General features: G+C 39.1%; 1 protein-coding gene across 3 annotated transcripts in view; it reads right to left on the reverse strand.

The window, feature by feature from the left end:
* Positions 1 to 1,250: 1,250 nt before the first annotated feature.
* The window catches only part of ACAA2 (acetyl-CoA acyltransferase 2), a 42,040-nt gene continuing 19,467 nt past the window's right edge, over positions 1,251 to 23,823 (reverse strand). For 2 of the 3 annotated variants that reach the window (XM_059894729.1, XM_059894730.1), the window contains exons 4-10: positions 18,079 to 18,195; positions 16,442 to 16,589; positions 14,493 to 14,668; positions 13,826 to 13,955; positions 11,026 to 11,096; positions 3,224 to 3,378; positions 1,251 to 1,671 (exon numbers count right to left, since the gene is read on the reverse strand). In XM_059894729.1, the coding sequence (XP_059750712.1) occupies positions 1,587 to 1,671; positions 3,224 to 3,378; positions 11,026 to 11,096; positions 13,826 to 13,955; positions 14,493 to 14,668; positions 16,442 to 16,589; positions 18,079 to 18,195 (882 nt within the window). In that variant the 3' untranslated portion in view covers positions 1,251 to 1,586. Of the gene's footprint in view, positions 1,672 to 1,766; positions 2,134 to 3,223; positions 3,379 to 11,025; positions 11,097 to 13,825; positions 13,956 to 14,492; positions 14,669 to 16,441; positions 16,590 to 18,078; positions 18,196 to 23,823 lie in introns of those variants that run through there. The other variant, XM_059894731.1, reaches the window with a different exon arrangement.

The following is a 23,823-nucleotide window of genomic DNA, read 5'->3' on the forward strand; positions in this document are numbered from 1 at the left end:
GTCACTGCTCCTTCCCCTGGGTCCCGATGTGCACACTACTTTGTGTGTGCCCTCCAAGAGTGGAATCTCTGTTTCCCCCAGTCCTGTCGAAGTCCTGCAATCAAATCCCGCTAGCCTTCAAAGTCTGATCCTCTAGGAATTCCTCCTCCCGTTGACGGACCCCTAGGTTGGGAAGCCCGACGTGGGGCTCAGAACCTTCACCCCAGTGGGTGGACTTCTGTCATCTAAGTGTTCTCCAGTTTGTGAGTCACCCACCCAGCAGATATGGGATTTGATTTTATTGTGATTGCACCCCTCCTACCATCTCATTGTGGCTTCTCCTTTGTCTTTGGATGTGGGGTATTTTTTTGGTGAGTTCCAGTGTCTTCCTGTCGATGATTGTTCAGCAGTTAGCTGTGATTCCAGTGCTCTCGCAAGAGGGAGTGAGTGCATGTCCTTCTACTCCGCCATCTTGAACCAATCCTCCCACCTCGTACTAATTAATATGGCTATTATAAAAAAGAAACAGAAAACAGCAAGTATTGGTGAGGATGTGGAAAAATTTAAACCCTTGTGCAATAATGGTGGGAGTGTAAAATAGTATAGGTGCTACGGAAAACAGTACGGCAATTCCTTGAAATATTAAAAACAGAATTATCATATGATTCAGGAATTCCACTTCTCAGTATATACCTGAAAGAACTGAAAGCAAGGCCATGAATACATATCTGTACACGCATGTTTAGAGCAGCATTACTCATAATAGCCAAGAGGCGGCAGCAAAACCCAAATGTCCATCAACAGATGACAGAAAAAACAAAATGTGGTATCTATCTATCTATCTATCTATAATGGAATATTATTCAGCCTTAAAAAAGAAGAAAATTCTGACACATGATAAAACATGGATGAACTTGAGAACATTATGCTAAGTGCAATAAGCCAGGCACAAAAGGACAAATGCTGTAGATTCCACTTATATGAGGGACCTGTCGGAGTCAGCTGCATAGAGACATAAAGCAGAAGGTGGGTGCCAAGGGCTGCAGAGAGGGAGGAATGGGGAGTTGTTTAATGGGTGTAGAGTTTCAGTTCTGCAAGATGAAAAGAATTCTGGAGATGCACTGTGGTGATGGTTGCATAACAATGTGAATGTATTTAATGCCACTAAACTATAGGCTTAAAAATGATTAAGATGGTAAATTTTATGTTATATGTATTTTACCTTAATTAAAAATTTAGAAAAATACAAGAAATGATAGGAAAGGATTAGCTGAAGTTAAGGCAGAATTTATTCAATTTCCCTGCAATCATATTATCTAAGACATAAGCGGTGGTTATTAGGCAAGGATACAATTCTGTTTAAGGCCTTCTATAGTTGGATTTTAGTTCAGAAATGCAGCATATTTGGTACAAATTTGAGAGAATTTATTCTGGCACGGGCTCTTGTTCATGATAAATGCATCTTTGCCTCACCATTCCTTGACCAAACTCAATCACTCTCAGTGCAGGGCATGGCATGACCTTCACAGCTTCTCTGAAGGTCACCTGGCGTACTGTGGCCTGGCCAAGTCATGTGAGTGTGGACCAGGGCAGGCTCCCTGCTCTCCTCAAGCTGTGTTCTCAATGATGACCGCAATTCCTTGGCCCCCTCCAATGCAGGCCGATCCTACAGCGTATTTTCCACCCCGACGCCTAAGAAAGAAAGCAGTGGCTGAAATCTACTTGAATAAAGAATGTACAGAATTAGATAATTAAGTAAACAGTATTTATAATGGTCACATTTGCATTATTCATTCTTTTTTTTTTTTTTTTTTTAAATAAATTTATTTATTTATTTATTTTTGGCTGCTTTGGTTCTTTGTTGCTGTGCGTGGCTTTCTCTATTTGCGGCGAGCGGGAGCTACTCTTCGTTGCGGCGCACGGGCTTCTCACTGCGGTGGCTTCTCTTGTTGCAGAGCACGGGCTCTAGGCACGTGGGCTTCAGTAGTTGTGGCACACGGGCTTAGTTGCTCCACGGCATGTGGGATCTTCCCGGGCCAGGGCTCGAACCCGTGTCCCCTGCATTGGCAGGCGGATTCTTAACCACTGCGCCACCAGGGAAGCCCAACATTATTCATTCTTGTTCAGCTCATCAGCTCAATCTTTTCTCCAGTCCTCAATATTGGAGAAAAGAGGAGAAAGAATTTGGAAAGCTGAATATTCTTATTTAAAAAAAAAAAGTAGTAACACAGAAGAGGGAGGCTGAAACAAATATAAAAGCTTAGGCTGCTGTGAAGAAGGAGTGAGGACAGGAGGTAATTGGGATAAACTGGAAGTTGAAGAAGGGGGAGTCAATACTCAGCCCCTTTGATTTATTTGTTTTAGATTTTTATGAACCTTAGAATAAGTATAATTACTGAAGTTTGTCCATATGAAAGGTCAGATAATTTAGAAACATTTCATGTCCCTTTCATAAAAATCAGACACCTTTAAAGTACCATCTGCTCTAATTCTTCAGTCCTGATAGAATAACCTTGAGAAACCATCAAGGAATTATTTTTTGTGCACATCAATCACTCATTTCATCTCAATCATTAAGTGAAATAGAAGTCCCATTTACCTTAACTTCACAGGGAGGCAGAGTGATTTTCTGCCCTGACATATTTGGTTTTGTTTGCAATTTCCCTACTAACAGAGCAAAATGATCCAAAATACACTGTACAGAAGGAGGAGCTCTTCTATTAAAACTGAAAAGTATCAAACACACAGAAGGCTCCTCCTGGAACCCTGGAAACAATGAAGGAAAAACTTAGCTCAGACCCAAATTGTCAGTTTGCTTAGGTTTCTTAAATGACAGCACCTAGATCAGTATTTTGTTTTCTTAAATAATAGTGTCTTACTCCTATAACTGGCACTAGAATGCAAGTGCCATGAGAACCAGGGTCTCATCACGGGCTCGCTGCTCTGCACCAGCACCAGGGATGGGGCCAGATGTACGCTAGGCCCTCAGTGAACATGTGCTGAGTGGCTGCACTGCAAATGTGAGTAAAAGCGAGCATCCCAAGAGCAGAGGCACCAACAAGTCAACTGAGTCATCTATAAGGGCTACTGAAAAAGCGGTACCCAAATAACCTGTTCCTGGTGAGAAGCAGTGCCAGGCGGTATGAAGAAGAATGAAAAACGTTGGATTGTTCTGGGGAAACCTAAATTCATGCATTTACACAAAAGATGGCAAATCTGAAAAGCAACAATTTCTAGCACATACCTTAATTCATGAACCAGGTGTGCAGTAATTCTTGATCCAGATCCCCCTAATGGGTGACCCAAAGCAATGGCCCCTCCATTCACGTTGGTTTTACTTGGGTCAAGATCCAAACTCTTTTCAACTGCCAAGTACTGGGGAGCAAAAGCTTCATTCACCTTAAAACAATCAAAACACTAATAAAAATCCTTATTCACAAACTTATTTCTAACTGAGAACTGTCCAGTCCTGTCAATGGCTAATTATCCTGTTTTTTTTTTCTACTTAAATTACATTGCAAGGTTATTTTAATTTATCTTCAATCATTCTTTGTAAAGATAACAGGTTTGAAAATGGGTATATTTACTAAGTGATACTTTAAGTGTAATGTATCCCTTAGAGAAAAGAAATCCTCAGTGATACTATAAATGGATACTGGACTAGAGGCAGTAGGATACTGTAGAAAGCCCACAGGTTCTGGAGCTAGATGGACAGTTCAAATCTTGGCTATATGGATGTTCTTTAAACTCTCCTGACACTCAAATTTCTTCAGTGGTAAAATATGACTGTCATATCGTCTTAAGAGTTATCGTTAAGGTTAAGTGAAATCGTGGGTATTAAGTGTTTAGTGTGTTATCCGGCACAAGCAAGTATTCAATAAATAGTTGCTATTATTATTACTACTATTCAGTACTACTAGCCACACTTCCAAGAAACTGATAGACAATAAAGAATAAACCGTCAGGGGGGACAGCTTCAAGATGGTGGAGGAGTAAGACATGGACATCACCTTCCTCCCCACAAATACAACAAAAATACATCTACATGTGGAACAGCTCCTACAGAACACCTACTGAATGCTGGCAGAAGACCTCAGACTTCCCAAAAGGCAAGAAAATCCCCACGTACCTGGGTAGGGCAAAAGAAAAAAGAAAAAACAGAGACAAAAGAATAGGGTTGGGACCTGCACCTCTGGGAGGGAGCTGTGAAGGAGGAAAAGTTTCCACACACTAGGAAGACCCTTCACTGGCAGAGACTGGGGATGGGCGGGGGGAAAGCTTCAGAGCCATGGAGGAGAGCATAGCAACAGGGGTGCAGAGGGCAAAGCGGAGAGATTCCCGCACGGAGGATGGGTGCCAACCAGCTCTCACCAGCCTGAGAGGCTTGTCTGCTCACCTGCTGGGGCGGGTGGGGGGTGGGGGCTGAGTGCTGAGGCTCGGGCTTCGGAGGTCAGATCCCAGGGAGAGGACTGGGGTTGGCTGTGTGAACACAGCCTGAAGGGGGCTAGTGCACCACAGCTAGCTGGGAGGGAGTCCGGGAAAAAGTCTGGAACTGCCTAAGAGGCAAGAGAGCATTGTTTCGGGGTGCGTGAGGAGAGGGGATTCAGAGCACTGCCTAAATGAGCTCCACACATGGGCACAAGCCACAGCTATCAGCGTGGACCCCAGAGACGGGCATGAGACGCTAAGGCTGCTGATGCAGCCACCAAGAAGCCTGTGTGCAAGCACAGGTCACTATCCACACCTCCCCTCCTGGGAGCCTGTGCAGCCCGCCACTCCCAGGGTCCTGTGATCCAGGGACAACTTCTCCAGGAGAACACATGTTGTGCCTCAGGCTATTACAACGTCACGCCGGCCTCTGCCACCGCAGGCTCACCCCGCATTCCGTACCCCTCCCTCCCCTTGGCCTCAGTGAGCCAGAGCCCCTTAATCAGCTGCTACTTTAACCCTGTCCTGTCTGGGCGGGGGAACAGACGCCCTCAGGCAACCTACACACAGAGGCGTGGCCAAATCCAAAGCTGAACTCCAGGAGCTGTGCAAACAAAGAAGAGAAAGGGAAATCTATCCCAGCAGCCTCAGGAGCAGTGGATTAAATCTCCACAATTAAACTGATGTACCCTGCAACTGTGGAATACCTGAATAGACAACGAAACATCCCAAAATTGAGGCGGTGTACTTTGGGATCAACTGTAGACTTTGGGTTTGCTTTCTGCATCTAATTTGTTTCTGGTTTTATGTTTATCTTAGTTTAGTATTTAGAGCTTATTATCATTGGGAGATTTGCTTCTTGATTTGGTTGCTCTTTTCCTTTTTTTAAAATATATATTTCCTTTTTCTCCTTTTGTTAGCATGTATGTATATGCTTCTTTGTGTGATTTTGTCTGTATAGCTTTGCTTCTACCATTTGTCTGAGGGTTCTTTCTGTCTGTCCGTTTTGTTTTGTTTGTTTTGTATGGTTTTTAGCACTTGTTATCATTGGTGGATTTGTTTTTTGGTTTTGTTGCTCTCTGTTTCTTTTTCTTTTTAAACTACTTTAAAATTTTTTTATTTTTAATAATTAAAAAAATTTTTTTACTTTAATAACTTTATTTTATTGTATTTTTTTCTTCCTTCCTTCCTTCCTCTCTCTCTCTCTCTCTTTTCCCTCCCTCCCTCCCTCTCTCTGTCTCACTCTCTCTCTCTCTCTCTCGCTCTCACTCTCACTTTTTCTTTCTTTTTTTCCTCCATTTTCTTCTCAGCTGGGTGGCTGACAGAGTCTTGGTGCTCCAGACGGGTGTCAGGTCTGAGCCTCTGAGATGGGAGAACCGAGTTGAGGACATTGGCCCACCAAAGACCTCCCGGCCCCACGTAATATCAAACGGCGAAAGCTCTCTCAGATATCTCCATCTCAACGTTAAGACCCAGCTCCACTCAATGAACAGCAAGCTACAGTGCTGGACACCCTAGGCCAAACAACTAGCAAGACAGTAACAAAACCACGCCCATTAGCAGAGAGGCTGCCTAAAATCATAATAAGTCCACAGACCCCAAAACACACCACCAGACGTGTCCTGCCCACCAGAAAGACAAGATCCAGCCTCATCCACCAGAACACAGGCACGAGTTCCCTCCACCAGGAAGCCTACACAACCACTGAACCAACCTTAGCCACTGGGGGCAGACACCAAAAACAAAGGGAACTATGAACCTGCAGCCTACAAAAAGGAGACCCCAAACACAGTAAGTTAAGCAAAATGAGAAGACAAAGAAACACACAGCAGATGAAGGAGCAAGGTAAAAATCCACCAGACCAAACAAATGAAGAGGAAATAGGCAGTCTACCTGAAAAATAATTCAGAGTAATGATAGTAAAGATGATCTAAAATCTTGGAAATAGAATGGAGAAAATACAAGAAATGTTTAACAAGGAAGTAGAAGAACTAAAGAGCAAACAAACAATGATGAACAACACAATAAATGAAATTAAAAATTCTCTAGAAGGAATCAATAGCAGAATAACTGAGGCAGAAGAACGGATAAGTGACCTGGAAGATAAAATAGTGGAAATAACTACTGCAGAGCAGAAGAGAGAAAAAAGAATGAAAAGAATTGAGGACAGTCTCAGAGACCTCTAGGACAACATTAAACGCACCAACATTCAAATTATAGGGGTCCCAGAAGAAGGAGAGAAAAAGAAAGGGACTGAGAAAATATTTGAAGAGATTATAGTTGAAAACTTCCCTAATATGGGAAAGGAAATAGTCAATCAAGTCCAGGAAGCACAGAGAGTCCCATACAGGATAAATCCAAGGAGGAACATGCCAAGACATATATTAATCAAACTATTAAAAATTAAATACAAAGAAAAAATATTAAAAGCAGCAAGGGAAAAGCAACAAATAACATTCAAGGGAATACCCATAAAATTAAAAGCTGATCTTTCAGCAGAAACGCTGCAAGCCACAAGAGAGTGGCAGGACATATTTAAAGCGATGAAAGGGAAAAGCCTACAACCAAGATTACTCTACCCAGCAATGATCTCATTCAGATTCGATGGAGAAATTTAAACCTTTACAGACAAGCAAAAGCTAAGAGAATTCAGCACCACCAAACCAGCTTTACGACAAATCCTTAAGGAACGTCTCTAGGCAGGAAACACAAGAGAAGGAAACGACCTACAATAACAAACCCAAAGCAATTAAGAAAATGGTAATAGGAACACACATATCGATAACTACCTTAAATGTAAATGGATTAAATACTCCAACCAAAAGACATAGATTGGCTGAATGGATACAAAACCAAGACCTGTATATATGCTGTCTACAAGAGACCCACTTCAGACCTAGGGACACATACAGACTGAAAGTGAGGGGATGGAAAAAGATATTCCATTCAAATGCAAATCAAAAGAAAGCTGGAGTAGCAATTTTCATGTCAGACAAAATAGACTTTAAAATAAAGTCTATTACAGGAGACAAAGAAGGACACTACATAATGATCAAGGGATCAATCCAAGAAGAAGATATAACAATTGTAAATATTTATGCACCCAACATAGGAGCACCTCAGTACTTAAGGCAAATGCTAACAGCCATAAAAGGGGAAATCGACAGTAATACAATCATACTAGGGGACTTTAACACCCCACTTTCACCAATGGACAGATCATCCAAAATGAAAATAAATAAGAAAACAAAAGCTTTAAAAGACACATTAGACCAGATAGACTTAATTGATATTTATAGGACACTCCATCCCAAAACAACAGAATACACGTTTTTCTCAAGTGCTCATGGAACATTCTCCAGGATAGATCATATCTTGGGTCACAAAATCAAGCCTTGATAAACTTAAGAAAACTGAAATCGTATCAAGTATCTTTTCCAACCACAACACTATGAGACTAGATATCAATTACAGGAAAAAATCTGTAAAAAATACAAACACATGGAGACTAAACAATACACTACTAAATAACCAAGAGATCACTGAAGAAATCAAAGAGGAAATCAAAAAATACCTAGGAACAAATGACAATGAAAACACGACGACCTAAAACCAATGGGAGGCAGCAAAAGCAGTTCTAAGAGGGAAGTATAGCAATACAACCCTACCTCAAGAAACAAGAAACATCTCAAATAAACAACCTAACCTTACACCTAAAGCAGTTAGAGAAAGAAGAACAAAAAAACCCCAAAGATAGCAGAAGGAAAGAAATCATAAAGATCAGATCAGAAATAAATGAAAAAGAAAAGAAGGAAACAATAGCTAAGAGCAATAAAACTAAAAGCTGGTTCTTTGAGAAGATAAACAAAATTGATAAACCATTAGCCAGACTCATCAAGAAAAAAAGGGAGAAGACTCAAATTAATAGAATTAGAAATGAAAAAGGAGAAATAACAACTGACACTGCAGAAATACAAAGGATCATGGAGATTACTACAAGCAACTATATGCCAATAAAATGGACAACCTGGAAGGAATGGACACATTCTTAGAAAAGCACAACCTCCCGAGACTGAACCAGAAAGAAACAGAGAATATAAACAGACCAATCACAAGCACTGAAATTGAAACTGTGATTAAAAATCTCCCAACAATCAAAAGCCCAGGACCAGATGGCTTCATAGGTGAATTCTATCAAACATTTAGAGAAGAGCTAACACCTATCCTTCTCAAACTCTTCCAAAATATTGCAGAGGGAGGAACACTCCCAAACTCATTCTACGAGGCTACCATCACCTTGATACCAAAACCAAAGATGTCACAAAAAAAGAAAACTACAGACCAGTATCACTGATGAACACAGATGCAAAAATCCTCAACAAAATACTAGCAAACAGAATCCAACAGCACATTAAAAGGATCATACACCATGATCAAGTGGGGTTTATCCCAGGAATGCAAGGATTCTTCAATATACGCAAATCAATCAATGTGATACACCATATTAACAAATTGAAGGAGAAAAACCATATGATCCTCTCAATAGATGTAGAAAAAACTTTAGACAAAATTCAATACCCATTTATGATAAAAACCCTCCAGAAAGTAGGCATAGAGGGAACTTACCTCAACATAATAAAGGCCATATATGACAAACCCACAGCCAAGCCAAGATCGTTCTCAGTGGTGAAAAACTGAAACCATTTCCTCTAAGATCAGGAACAAGACAAGGTTGCTCACTCTCTCCGCTATCATTCAACATAGTTTTGGAAGTTTTAGCCACAGCAATCAGAGAAGCAAAAGAAATTAAAGGAATCCAAATCGGAAAAGAAGAAGTAAAACTATCACTGTTTGCAGATGACACAATACTATACATAGAGAATCCCAAAGATGCTACTAGAAAACTACTAGAGCTAATCAATGAATTTGGTAAAGTAGCAGGAAACAAAATTAATGCATAGAAATCTCTTGCATTTCTATACACTAACGACAAAAAATCTGAAAGAGAAATTAAGGAAACACTCCCATTTACCATTTCAACGAAAAGAATAAAATACCTAGGAATAAACCTACCTAAGGAGACAAAAGACCTGTATGCAGAAAAGTATAAGACACTGATGAAAGAAATTAAAGATGATACAAACAGATGGAAAGATATATCATGTTCTTGGATTGGCAGAATCAACATTGTGAGAATGACTATACTACCAAGGCTGGCTATGAGAATTACCTTATTTCATGTTTATAGCACTATATTTTCATATGATCTTAGCTAGGGAATTTTATAGATAAGGAAACTGATTTTTAAAAAGGTAACTTTTCCAGGGTTGGGATAAAAATCCAGCCTTGTGTTCTTTTCTACTATATTTTGTCCTCTCCCAAGATGGTCCTTTTTTTGTCCTTACATCCAACATTATTTTTCCATTTTATATAGTCATGCTTAAGGAGGTACTAAGAAACCTAGAATATGTTTTGAAACTAGGCTTTGGAACCTAGGAAAAATGACCTCACGATCATCAGAAGACCCGAAGACAATCATGTCAGGGTGTTGAGAGCTATGTCCTTGAGTGTTTATACATCTACAAATGGTGATGAACAGCTCTGCAGAGCTGACATATTTCAAGGGTTTTAAGTGTGAAATCTAAAGTCAGAAATTTAATGGTACTTATTTGCTAATACAAATATGGTAATTAAGCAGCCCCCTTTGAAGCTCTGAGCTATGACCACCAAAGAATGGAAGAAGAGATTTAAGGATAAACCATTCGTCTGAAACCACAGTTACTTGGTGAGAGATTACCACAGAGGACATCACACATGTGCCTAGAGTGAAAAGGCCCTTTCTCTATCAGTTTAAATAGAGAGATTTCCTTTGTTATATTAGTTATTTCCCAATATCAAGTAGCTTAATTACCTAAAATTTTCAAATACTCCCCAAATGTAGAATGTATATAATCCATCTTTAAGCATTTTCTTAATCCTTTCTTTTAATTGTACTACATATTTAAGATGCCTTTGTTTTAAACTAACATTAAACAAATCACTCTTCCAATAAATTTAAGTTTCCAATGCCAAAAATTAGGATAGATGCATTCCAAATCAAGCCACACTATGGTGTAAAAGCCAAAGGTAAGTTTGGGGGATGGGGGTGGCTGTAAACTTGGCAGAAGTGCAAGAATCTTTTAGATTTGGGATCAGATTATTGTTTTTCTATTGGGTCAATTTTTTACCTGTATTTTTTCACTTTAATCCATAAAATAAGGTTAAAGTTACTTATTTCTCACCCACCTTATATAACATTCAATTCAATTCAACAGGAACATTAATAGTCTAAAATGTAGTAGAATCTTACGATGTCATAAAAAGTTTCTAAGAGTTTATACTTTAGTAGAAGAAATCAGGCTCTTTTAATTATTCAAATATAAATAAGGCATTTTAATCAGGTATGGCCTGATTATATGCCAACACAGGCATGTAATGAAAGTAATACTTATTTAGATTCACATCATTTGGAAAGTTTAATGGTACTAAAACAAAAAGAGCTATAAAAATCAAACTAAAGCCATTTATGCAATAGAAGTTGGTGATTTATTTGTGCTGTAAAAAAAGTAGAACACTTACTTCTACCAAATCCATATCCTTAAGACTTAGTCCTGTTTTCTTCAGTGCCCCACTGATAGCAGGGACAGGACCTATATAAGAACAAAACCCAATTTCATCTTATAAGTATCAAATTTCTCCTTCTTTACTAAACAGGTAAGTAAGGAGGAAATAAAGTGACAGTGGCTGAAACTCTTGCCACCCTGATAGCACACAATACTAAATGATATGACAATAAAGAAACAGGAAATGGGACCAGGGTGAAAAGCTGTTTATGCAAGTTGTAGATGAGAGACTTAACATGAAAAGTTCTACCATAAGTGACTTTAAGAGTTCAAACAGCCAAAGGAGTCATATGGGGTTTTGTATAGATCATTCTTTTTTTTTTTTTTTTCCTAGAAAGTCTTCCTTTATTAATGAACTCCTATTTCCCTCATGGTAATATTGAGAGATCGAAGCTCATTGGTTCCACAAATTTATACACACATCTATGTACATACACACATAGGTGTCTTTTCGCTCTTTTTTTTAAAATGTATTTTATTTTTTTAATTTTAGTTTTTATTTCAAAAAATTTTTGGCCGCTTTGTGCAGCTTGTGGGATATTAGTTCCCCAACCAGGGACTGAACCCGGGCCACAGCAGTGAAAGCGCCAAGTCCTAACCACAGGAGCACCAGGGAATTCCCATGTATAGATCATTCTTAATACCAAATGGTAAGGCAGACTGAACGCTCTCCTGGGATACAAATCATATGTATTCCCAATATAGAAGTGACTGTGGCTACACTCTGAATTTTCAGGCCCATCTGGACAAAAGGCAAGAAACAGCAGTAGTATCGCCATATGGGCATAGTAAGATAGGAAGCTACTAGGCACTTTAGGGAAAAGATATCTGAAGCAAGGAGACGTTTATAACTCCAATGGTAAGCAGATATTTTAAATAAAACATAACCCCCACTGAACAAATGCAAATCCACCTTAAAAAGCTTTTGAAATAAACTTTAGCTCCCAGATTTCTGGTGATCACTAATGACAGTTTAATACTGCTCATAATTTTTAAGTAAATTGATATTTCTTTCCAAAAAAAAAAAATCTGGCTAGGGATGATTATCTACTTCTCCATCTGTTCTTAGAGAATAAAATTGCCATAAATGTCTAAAAAGGAAAATATGTGGTGTGTTTTGTTGAATTCAAGTAGTCAAATATTCTGTATCAAGTTTCACAAACATACCTAAGGTAAAATGGGAAATCAGTCTTTATAAGGAAAGCATAACACAATCTAAATATAATGTAATTAATTTTGTCACCTAGTTAAAAAGTTTCTTGGACAACAGTCTGCTGATTGGTAGGGCCATGCAATTAACACTTTTCGATTTAAAGCATCAGTTCTATACTGGCTACTGATTTAATACAGAATCTAATTCCAGATTTTCTTTGTATCTCTAAAACATGAAAATGGGATGGGTAGTCGATAGGAGAGCATCAGTTATCCAGCATGGTCAGGGGATGAAGTATCCTACAGGGGTGAAAGGCACACAGAACTAAAAGCTGAGGGTGTAAAACCATTGTACATACTTCAATGTCTTCATAACCACAGTCAGCACGACTAAATGTGTTCATATTAACTTAGAATCATTACACTCAATTGTAACAGTATGCTAGGCCACAAGCTAATTTTTAAAGGACTGTTTCCATACCACTCTGCTATTTAATGGGACTCAGGAAGGTAGAGTATTCTTGTTGGGAAAAGGGACACTTTATTCCTAGTGCTAGCTCCTACCACTAACAGCTGTGTAGCCTTCGGTACCTTTGGGGGCTATAAGTGTCTCACCAGAAGTGCTTTGAGCTGGTTTTTAACTCACTTCTTTTGAAGCATTGGAATCCTTTCTACAAATGAAGCCCTATAACAGATAACGCAAGAGCTGCCCCGGCTGAAGAGGCATTTCAATGGCATTTATTGTACTACAGGGCAAACATTCAGGCCCTGAAATAGAAGGAAGTAAAACTACATTTTCTTGCTCACTAACTATGTCAAAATGTATCAGAACCTCTTAAATGAGGTTAAACTGAAAACTATAAAATAACTACTTATCTATATCAAATAAATATGGTTGAACATCAAAACAATCAAGGTACACTGAAAAAACCCCACATTCCTAGGCTCTACCCTGGACCTACTGAAACAAAACCTTGGGGTGGGGTAGGGTTATGGGTAGATTCTGATCATCTTTTGGGGTTGGAAACCACTGCCCTAGATACCAAAATGATAAATGCCATACCAACATACAGATATTTAATTTTTCAAGCTACCTTCCATTTCTAAGACAAAAGTTATATTTTGCTGACAGTGGGGAGCTGAAAGCTAGTAAGCTTTTAAGGCTGTAATAAAGAAAAAAAAAAGACTTACAAGGCAGTTACTAGAGTTGTGGGAAGATTAAATGAGATATATTAAGGACCATGTGTAAAACACCCAGTGGGGTGTGTATCTTCTCTATTTCACCCCATGATTTTTCCATCTCACGTTTTCTTCTATCTTATCAGTACCTCGTAATACTTCTATGTTGTTTACCGTGTGTTAATTTTATGTATCTTAAATGGACAATGGGACACGATTACTGCCCAAAAGGAGTTTACATGGTCTTGGTCTTCCTATTATGCTTGGCACAGTTTTTCATAAAGATAAGTTGTTTAAATGATTGATTAACAACTCCTTTTCTCTACAAGTGCCCTTGATTTGGCTACTGTTTCAGGAATCTGAATGCCAAAGAAGCCTTATCTTCAGAAATGTAACAGAACCAGTTTGTTTCACTACAAACTTACCAATACCCATGATAGCGGGATCACATCCAGACACAAAATAGCCCACAATTCTTGCTAGTGGTGTGAAGTTATGTTTTTTAACAGCATCTTCACTAGCTATGATAACAGCTCCAGCACCATCAGAAATCCCCTTGGAAACAAAAACAGATGTTAGCTAGAGGGTAAAAGAATATAGTTAATCAAGGTTTGAACTAATGGAGTGGTATTAGGATTATGGCAATACATAGGAAAGAGTGCCATAATTTGGGATACAAGTAGTATTAGTGGCACACTGCTGGATTAAAGAGATTGTTTTAGGCACAGAATACAACCTCACTAAGGGAAAATAGGAAAGAATGTCAAGAAAAAGCTTATATCCAGATGTGGGTAGATGTAAGAAGAAATCTGATGAGTTGTATACATGAGGAAGAAAAACTAAAATAATAAACCAGGTAGATTTCCTTCTAACATTCTGAAAAGACTAAGAAATCGGAAAAGTATTATATAAGGGCTCCTGGCTAAAATATTTTATTTTGGACTATGAAAACCCAAATTAATAGAATATGAACACTACTAGCTTAAGCTAGATAACCAAAGACTAGCATGAAAGGTATCTAAAAGGTACTGCATGATTATTTTGCATTGAACACATCGGGAAGAGTTCAAGATAATCCGTGGTGCTACCTACCGATGCGTTCCCTGCAGTAACGGTTCCTTCTTTCTTGAACACTGGAGGAAGTTTGTTTAACTGCTCCAGCGTTGTTTGGGGCCGAGCATGTTCATCTACCTGCATTGTCTGTTTTCCTTTCTTTGTCTTCACCTCAATTGGTGCCATCTCATTGTTAAAGTAACCAGCATCATTAGCTGAAATAGTAGAAAGACTATTCATAAGAATGGGGAAAAAAAAGAACAGAAAGCAGAAAAATGAAATCAAATATATCCTTCAATTTATTTATTTAGGCTGCGCCACACAGCTTGCAGGATCTTAGTTCCCCAACCAGGCGTGGAACCCATGCCCCTTGCAGTGGAAGCGCAGAGTCCTAACCACTGGACTGCCAGGGAAATCCCTATATTTCAGTTTAATTTCTATTCTATCCTTTCCTCTCAGCCTATTTTAATATAAGCCTTTATTACTTACATAACTTACCTTGCCTATTGGAGGATTTAATATACTATCATCCATGCAGATGCGTTCTGTACCTTTTTAAAATTACAATTTCTGATTTTTTTACAAGGTACTGCTAGACTATTAGTGTTTGTTACCTACAGGTGTAATGGCACTGAATGGATTTAATGCCCTTTTTTAACTTCTCTGGGTGAGACATGAAGTAATTAAAAAGTTACCAAGCTGTACCTACAGTCAACAATAATGTATTGTACACTTAAAATTTTATTAAGAGGATAGATCCCACGTTAAGTGTTCTTACCACAATAAGAAAAAAAGTTACCAAGTTGTCTATGTCACCAAGTAATCTATCACTGAAATTTAATGACAGGCAACCTGAAGAAATTATATGTGCTATCACTGACACAATTCTAAGTAAAACAGCTTACCTACTTCCACCTCCACTGACTGGACTGGACAATAGTAATATAAAGTTTCAGAAATAGAGTAAGCCAGGAATAATATCACCTTAATTTTGATATCACTTTATAGCAGGCTAACACTTTCCTTATTTGGTTCTCACAACAACTCTGTTAGGAAAAAAGGGAAGGCAAATATTTTTATCTCTATTATTAGCTCAGTGAATAAATACTTGGTGAACAAATGACTTGACTGAAGTCAGAAAAACTGTATGTGGCAAAACTAGAAATAGGCTGATAACGCTTGACCTCTACACCAATACCCTTTCACTTAAATGTGTAACTAAAAAACAGAGGATGAGTTGGATTGGCTCCATTAGACTTATCCCTCCTGAAATGCTAAAATGAACTTTATCCTCACTATTCCAAGTATTTAATACCCCTAAATAAGAGTTTCTGCTCATTTATAATAGTTTAGTTTTCAAAACCCTTTTCAGAGGACTAACAAATTTCTTCAACTCACCATACTGATAAAAGAATGGCTGCCATCTTGCTCGTTTTGGACTGGCTCACCAGCAGTGTGCAATGTTACACAAGGGCACCATGGCACCACATCTAGGGCCTTGGACTAGTTCTGAGTCTCTGAGTCAGGCGCAAGGATTCTCAATTAGGAATGGGAGAGACGAGTCATAAAAGGATACCCAGTGGGTCTTTCCCAAACATATCATCCCCTTCTTGTGCATACGATATGCCTCTCAGGGAAGGACATCTTCTCTGTCCCAGCTGTCCCAGTGAGCCATCATCTCTGATGGAGTGTATCACAGCCCTCAGAGTCTTCTGCTGACCAGTTTGGGGCAAAATTCAAGTGTCCAGATAGGGCCAATTAACCATACTACTTTTTAAGTAGTATTCACATACTTCAAAAGAGAAACACTCAGTTAATTTGCAATTATAGAATATTTAATCATTAAAAAACAGGAATGATGAAAACATGTGGTTTTCTAAAGGTATAATTTTAAACTAATATTATTATATGACCTTTATAATCTAAAATGATAAAAATCTTTCCTAGTTTTCTTTCTATAGATATTTATAATAAACAATTTCACTGACCAGCCTTCCACCTCTGCTGTGACTGCAGGGCATATTTGTCACTGTCTTCTCTGCTTATTTTATGTTTTGCAGCAAGATTCTCTGCAGTAATTGCCATTGGGATTTGGATATGCTGATCTGTTAATCCTGTCCACAAAGAGTCTTCCAGCTATTAAAAGAAATTAATAAAATGATCTGTAAAGTGTATCTTTTGAAAGTAATATGCTATCATTTCTTTAAATTTAAATAATCAACAGTTCCAATAAAAATAGTAAAATTAGATTTTCTGATAAGCATTTAGTATTATGATTTATATTTGGTTCTGAGACATTTTTTAAAAACCATCCAACACCATAATAAAATGCACACACCCTCCTCTCTAAATGCAGGGCTCTAAAGAGAGCCAACAGTGCTAAACGTGCGGGGTGACACACACAGGAACTCACCCCACAATCAAAACTTAAACCCTTGTGGTTCCATTTTGTAAGAAACTTCACAGAGTCCTCATGCAACACTTCCCTGCAGCTACCTTTGTAAAGCAGTTACAAGCCCCTCACAAAAGCGTACGGCTGTGCTCTTTTTCCATCCCATGCCTTCTGTGGTAGGAACAGCTGGTTCTATCAGCTGTTACTACAAGGTTGAAAAGAGCCTGGAATAGGCTCCTTGAGTAATGGTTGGTATTTGTTATCCAATTAGTTAGTCTCTGATAAATGTACTCCACCTGTTTCTTCTAGACTGCCTTGTCACCTTTTGAGTCACTGACCTGTCTTCCCAAAGGTTTTCTTAAACATATTAGGTATCGCAAATATTACCTCATATTTTCTAAGTCTTACTCCTTTCAGCTTTCAAAAAGGCAAGGTGAGAAACTGGGTGAACGGGATAAATCAATGATTACGACTGGGAAATCCTAAGAATATACAATGTCATCAGCCCTTTGATGTGGGAAGGACAGCATACTATCACTCTTTTTTCTTTTAATATTTATTTATTTGGTTGCACCAGGTCTTAGTTGAGGCAGGTGGGCTCCTTAGTTGTGGTACACGAACTCTTAGTTGCAGCATGCGTGTGGGATCTAGTTCCCTGACCAGGGATCGAACCTGGGCCCTCTGCATTGGGGGCGCGGAGTCTTAATCACTGTCCCACCAGGGAAGTCCCTATCACTTTTTTTCAGTACTACTCAGGCAGTTCTCAAAGGGTCGTTTTTTATCTGACTGATTTGGGACACTATGAACTGTATTTGAGGAGAATGTTTTCTGCGATAAAGAAGAAATCTATTCAATGGAGATTGCTCCAGAAATAAAATTTCCATAAATCATGGTAAAGATTTAATTATTTGGTTTACCAGTTATTCAGTAGAGAGATTAATTCAACCTTTGCCCATCTTTTTAATCCACTCCTTCCCTTCCTCTATCTCCCCAGGTGTTAATGCCACTACCAAAGATGTGCCGAGATAAAGTCTAATTTTATGTGAGTTAAAATGTCAAAATTAACAACTATGAAATAGTTTACAAATTTCAAATCATTCATATTTTGCCAATCCCCTATTAACAAAATTGGTTTTAAAATTTTTCTCTACCCCAAAATGCTGTTATTAAAATTATAGTATATAAGAATATATAACATAAGAAATAATCTTTAAAAATTTTAATGGTTCCAACCTTGAGATCTGATCCAAACGTAGTTCCAAAACGAATATTTCTGACATAGAAGGGAGCCTGGCTCATGCTTTCAGTTCCTCCACACAAGACAACTTCAGAGTCTTTAACACAAATTTCCTATTTAAAAACAAATGAATGACAACAATGAAACCTTTTATTGTGACAGAAGTATGTCCCTAAAAGTATGTATTAAGCAGTAAACCAATAGTAAAGCTAATAAGCAACATACCCTCGCTTAACAGTAAAACTTCCACATTATATTGTCTCAAAGGGAAATACTCGTAAAGTAATTGCAAAGCAAATGCTAAAATATCCATTCCCAAGATACAAGAAGAAAAAAAAACGAACAGACTTCAATCATTTGTGCAGAAGTAACAAATCCTACCTACATTTTGACAAGGAATGGTAATTCTTAACTCAATACAAATCTTGAAAATTAACATAGATATTAATGTCTGGTATAAATGTACAGATTGCCAGCAGATAATAAAGAATAAATCCTTTAAAAAGGCAAAAGTAAAATTTACCCTATTAATGAATGAATCTGAAGGAGACCACAGATTTATAAGAACTAGGTTAACCTAGATGACTCATAAAAAGGAACCTGTTTCATTCTTCCAACTTTTTCTATTATTTGCATTTCTCAGAAAAACAGCAAAGAACAACCCTCCAGGAGAGAGACCTTCAAGATGGCGGAGGAGTAAGACGTGGGCATCACCTTCCTCCCCACAAATACATCAAAAATACATCTACATGTGGAACAATTCCTACAGAACACCTACTGAATGCTGGCAGAAGACCTCAGACTTTCCAAAAGGCAAGAAAATCCTGATGTACCTGGGTAGGGCAAAAGAAAAAAGAAAAAACAGAGACAAAAGAATAAGGACGGGACCTGCACCTCGGGGAGGGAGCTGTGAAGGAGGAAAAGTTTCCACACACTAGGAAGCCCCTTCAATGGCAGAGACAGGGGGTGGGTGAGGTGGGGGGAAGCTTCGGAGCCACGGAGGAGAGCACAGCCACAGGGGTGCAGAGGGCAAAGAGGAGAGGGTCCCGCACAGAGGATCGGTGCCGACCAGCACTCACCAGCCCGAGAGGCTTGTCCGCTCACCTGCTGGGGCGGGCGGGGGCTGGGAGCTGAGGCTCGGGCTTCGGAGGTCAGATCCCAGGGAGAGGACTGGGGTTGGCTGTGTGAACACAGCCTGAAGGGGGCTAGTGTGCCACAGCTAGCCAGGAGGGAGTCCGGGAAAAAGTCTGGAACTGCCTAAGACAGAAGAGACCATTGTTTCGGGGTGTGCGAGGAGAGGGGATTCCTTCCCCATGTGCCCACAGAAGGCAGAGCACTGCCTAAGCGAGCTCCAGAGATGGGCATGAACCACGGCTATCAGCTCAGATCCCAGAGACAGACATGAACTGAGAATGCTGCTGCTGCTGCCACCAAGAATCCTGTGTGCAAGCGCAAGTCACTGCTCACACCCCCCCCCCAGGAGCCTGTGCAGCATGCCACTGACAGGGTCCTGAGATCCAGGGACAACTTCCCCAGGAGAACATACAGCACACCTCAGGCTGTTACAATGTCATGCCAGCCTCTGCTGCCATAGGCTCGGCCGGCATTCCAGTTATGACTACCACACCCCTTCCTCTCCCCGGCCTGAGTGAGGAAGAGAGCCCTGATTAGCCGCTGCTTTAACCCCCTCCTGTCTGGGCAGGGAACAGACGCCTGAGGGTGACCTACATGCAGAGGCGGGGCCAAATCCAAAGCTGAACCCCAGGAGCTGTGCGAACAAAGAAGAGAAAGGGAAATTTCTCCCAGCAGCCTCAGGAGCAGTGGATTGCATCTTCACAATCAACTTGATGAGCCCTGCATCTGTGGAATACCTGAATAGACAACAAATGTTCCCAAAACTGGGGCAGTGGACTTTGGGAGAAACTGTAGACTTGGGGTTTGCTTTCTGCGACTGATTTATTTCTAATTTTTATGTTTATCTTAGTTTAGCTTTTAGTGCTTGTTACCATTGGTGGATTTGTTTATTGGTTTGGTTGCTCTCTTCTTTTTTGTTTTTTAATTTAAAAAATTTTTTTATTTGTTTTTATTTATTTATTTATTTATTTATTTATTTATTTATTTACCTTCCCTTTCTTCTGAGCCGTGTGGCTGGCAGGGACTCAGTGCTCTGGCCAGGTGTCAGGCCTGAGCCTCTGAGGTGGGAGAGCCGAGTCCAGGACACTGGACCACCAGAGACCTCCCAGCCCCACGTGATATCAATCGGCGAGAACTCTCCCAGAGATCTCCATCTCAACACTAAGACCCAGCTCCACCCGATGGCCAGCAAGCTCCAGTGCTGGATGCCCCATGCCAAACAACTAGCAAGACAGGAACACAACCCCACCCACTAGCAGAGAGGCTGCCTAAAGTCATACTAAGTTCACAGACACCCCAAAACACACCACCAGACGTGGCTCTGCCCTCCAGAAAGACAAGATCCAGCCCCACCCACCAGAACACAGGCACCAGTCCCCTCCACCAGGAAGCCTACACAACACACTGAACCAACCTCACCCACTGGGGAGAGATACCAAAAACAACAGCAACTATGAACCTGCAGCCTTCAAAAAGGAGACCGCAAACACAGTAAGTTAAACAAAATGAGAAAACAGAGAAATATGAAGCAGATGAAGAAGCAAGGTAAAAACCCACCAGACCAAACAAATGAAGAGGAAATAAGCAGCCTACCTGAAAAAGAATTCAGAGTAATGATAGTAAAGATGATTCAAAATCTTGGAAATAGAATAGAGAAAATACAAGAAACATTTAACAAGGACCTAGAAGAACGAAACAGCAAACAAACAATGATGACCAACACAATAAATGAAATTTAAAATTCTCTAGAAGGAATCAATAGCAGAATAACTGAGGCAGAAGAATGGATAAGTGACCAGGAAGATAAAATAGTGGAAATAACTGCCTCAGAGCAGAATAAAGAAAAAAGAATGAAAAGACTTGAGGACAGTCTCAGAGACCTCTGGGACGACATTAAAAGCACCAACATTCGAGTTATAGGGGTCCCAGAAGAATAGAAAAAGAAAGGGTCTGAGAAAATATTTGAAGAGATTATAGTTGAAAGCTTCCCTAACATGGGAAAGGAAATAGTCAATCAAGTCCAGGAAGCACAAAGAGTCCCATACAGGAAAAATCCAAAGAGAAACATGCCAAGACACATATCAATCAAGGTATCAAAAATTAAATATAAAAAAAAAGAAATTAAAAGCAGTAAGGGAAAGCAACAAATAACATACAACGGAATTCCCATAAGGTTAACAGCTGATCTTTCAGCAGAAACTCTGCAAGCCAGAAGGGAGTGGCAGGACATATTTAAAGTGATGAAAGGGAAAAAACTACAACCAAGATTACTCTACTCAGCAAGGATCTCATTCAGATTCGATGGAGAAATTAAAACCTTCACAGATAAGCAAAAGTTAAGAGAATTCAGCACCATCAAACCAGCTTTACAACAAATGCTAAAGGAATTTCTCTAGGCAGGAAACACAAGAGAAGGAAAAGACCTACAAAACAAACCCAAAACAAGAAAGTGGTAATAGGAACATACATATCGATAATTACCTTAAATGTAAATGGATTAAAAGCTCCAACCAAAAGACACAGACTGGCTGAATGGATACAAAAACAAGACCTGTATATATGCTGTCTACAAGAGTCCCACTTCAGACCTAGGCACACATACAGACTGAAAGTGAGGGGATGGAAAAAGATACTCCATGCAAATGGAAATCAGAAGAAAGCTGGAGTAGCAATACTCATACCAGACAAAAGAGACTTTAAATTAAAGACTATCACAAGAGACAAAGAAGGACACTGCATAATGATCAAGGGATCAATCCAAGAAGAAGATATAACAATTATAAATATTTATGCACCCAACATAGGAGTATCTCAAGGCAAATGTTAACAACCATAAAATGGGAAATCGACAGTAACACAAAAATAGTAGGGGACTTTAACACCCCACTTTCACCAATCATCCAAAATGAAAATAAATAAGGAAACACAAGCTTTAAATGACACATTAGACCAGATGGAGTTAATTGATATTTGGGACATTCCTTCCAAAAACAACAGAATACACTTTCTCCTCATGTGCTCCTGGAACATTCTCCAGGATAGATCATATCTTGGGTCACAAATCAAACCTCAGTAAATTTAAGAAAACTGAAATCGTCTCAAGTATCTTTTCCAACCACAATGCTATGAGACTAGATATCAACTACAGGAAAAAAAAAAACTGTAAAAAATACAAACACATGGAGGCTAAACAATATGCTACTAAATAACCAAGATATCACTGAAGAAATCAAAGAGGAAATCAAAAAATACCTAGAAACAAATGACAATGAAAATACGATGACCCAAAACCTATGAGATGCAGCAAAAGCAGTTCTAAGAGGGAAGTTTATAGCAATACAATTCTACCTCAAGAAACAAGGAAAGTCTCAAATAAACAACCTAACCTTACACCTAAAGCAATTAGAGAAAGAAGAACAAAAAAGAACCCAAAGTTTTTTGGTTCTTCAAACCATAGACGGAAAGAAATCATAAAGATCAGATCGGAAATAAATGAAAAAGACATGAAGGAAACAATAGTAAAGATCAATAAAACTAACAGATGATTCTTTGAGAAGATAAACAAAATTGACAAACCATTAGCCAGACTCATCAAGAAGAAAAGGGAGAAGACTCAGATCAACAGAATTAGAAATGGAAAAGGAGAAGTAACAACTGACACTGCAGAAATACAAAAGATCATGAGAGACTGCTACAAGCAACTACTATATGTCACTTAAATGGACAACCTGGAAGAAATGGACAAATTTTTAGGAAAGTACAACCTTCCAAGACTGAACCAGGAAGAAATAGAAAAGATGAACAGACCAATCACAAGCACTGAAATTGAAACTGTGATTAAAAATCTTCCAACAAACAAAAGCTCAGGACCAGATTGCTTCACAGGAGAATTCTATCAACCATTTGGAGAAGAGCTAACACCCATCCTTCTCAAACTTTTCCTAAATATAGCAGAGGGAAGAACACTCCCAAACTCATTCTATGAGACCATCATCACCCTGATACCAAAACCAGACAAAGTTGTCACAAGAAAAGAAAACTACAGGCCAATATCACTTGTGAATATAGATGTAAAAATCCTCAAGAAAATACTAGCAAACAGAATCCAACAGCACATTAAAAGGATCATACACCATGATCAAGTGGGGTTTATCCCAGGAATGCAAGGATTCTTCAATATACGCAAATGAATCAATGTGATACACCATATTAACAAATTGAAGGAGAAAAACCATATGATAATTTCAATAGATGCAGAAAAAGCTTTCGACAAAATTCAACACCCATTTATGATAAAAACTCTCCGGAAATTGGGAGAATACCCATAGAGGGAAACTACCTCAACATAATAAAGGCCATTTACGACAAACCCACAGCCAAGATCATTCTCAATGGTGAAAAACTGAAACCATTTCCTCTAAGATCAGGAACGAGACAAGGTTGCTCACTCTCTCTGCTATCATTCAACATAGTTTTGTAAGTTTTAGCCACAGAAATCAGAGAAGAAAAAGAAATAGAAGGAATCCAAATTGGAAAAGAAGAAGTAAAACTGTCACTGTTTGCAGATGGCATGATACTATACATAGAGAATCCCAAAGATGCTACTA

This window comes from Balaenoptera ricei, chromosome 14 (assembly GCF_028023285.1).
Source record: "Balaenoptera ricei isolate mBalRic1 chromosome 14, mBalRic1.hap2, whole genome shotgun sequence".
Taxonomy (NCBI): domain Eukaryota; kingdom Metazoa; phylum Chordata; class Mammalia; order Artiodactyla; family Balaenopteridae; genus Balaenoptera; species Balaenoptera ricei.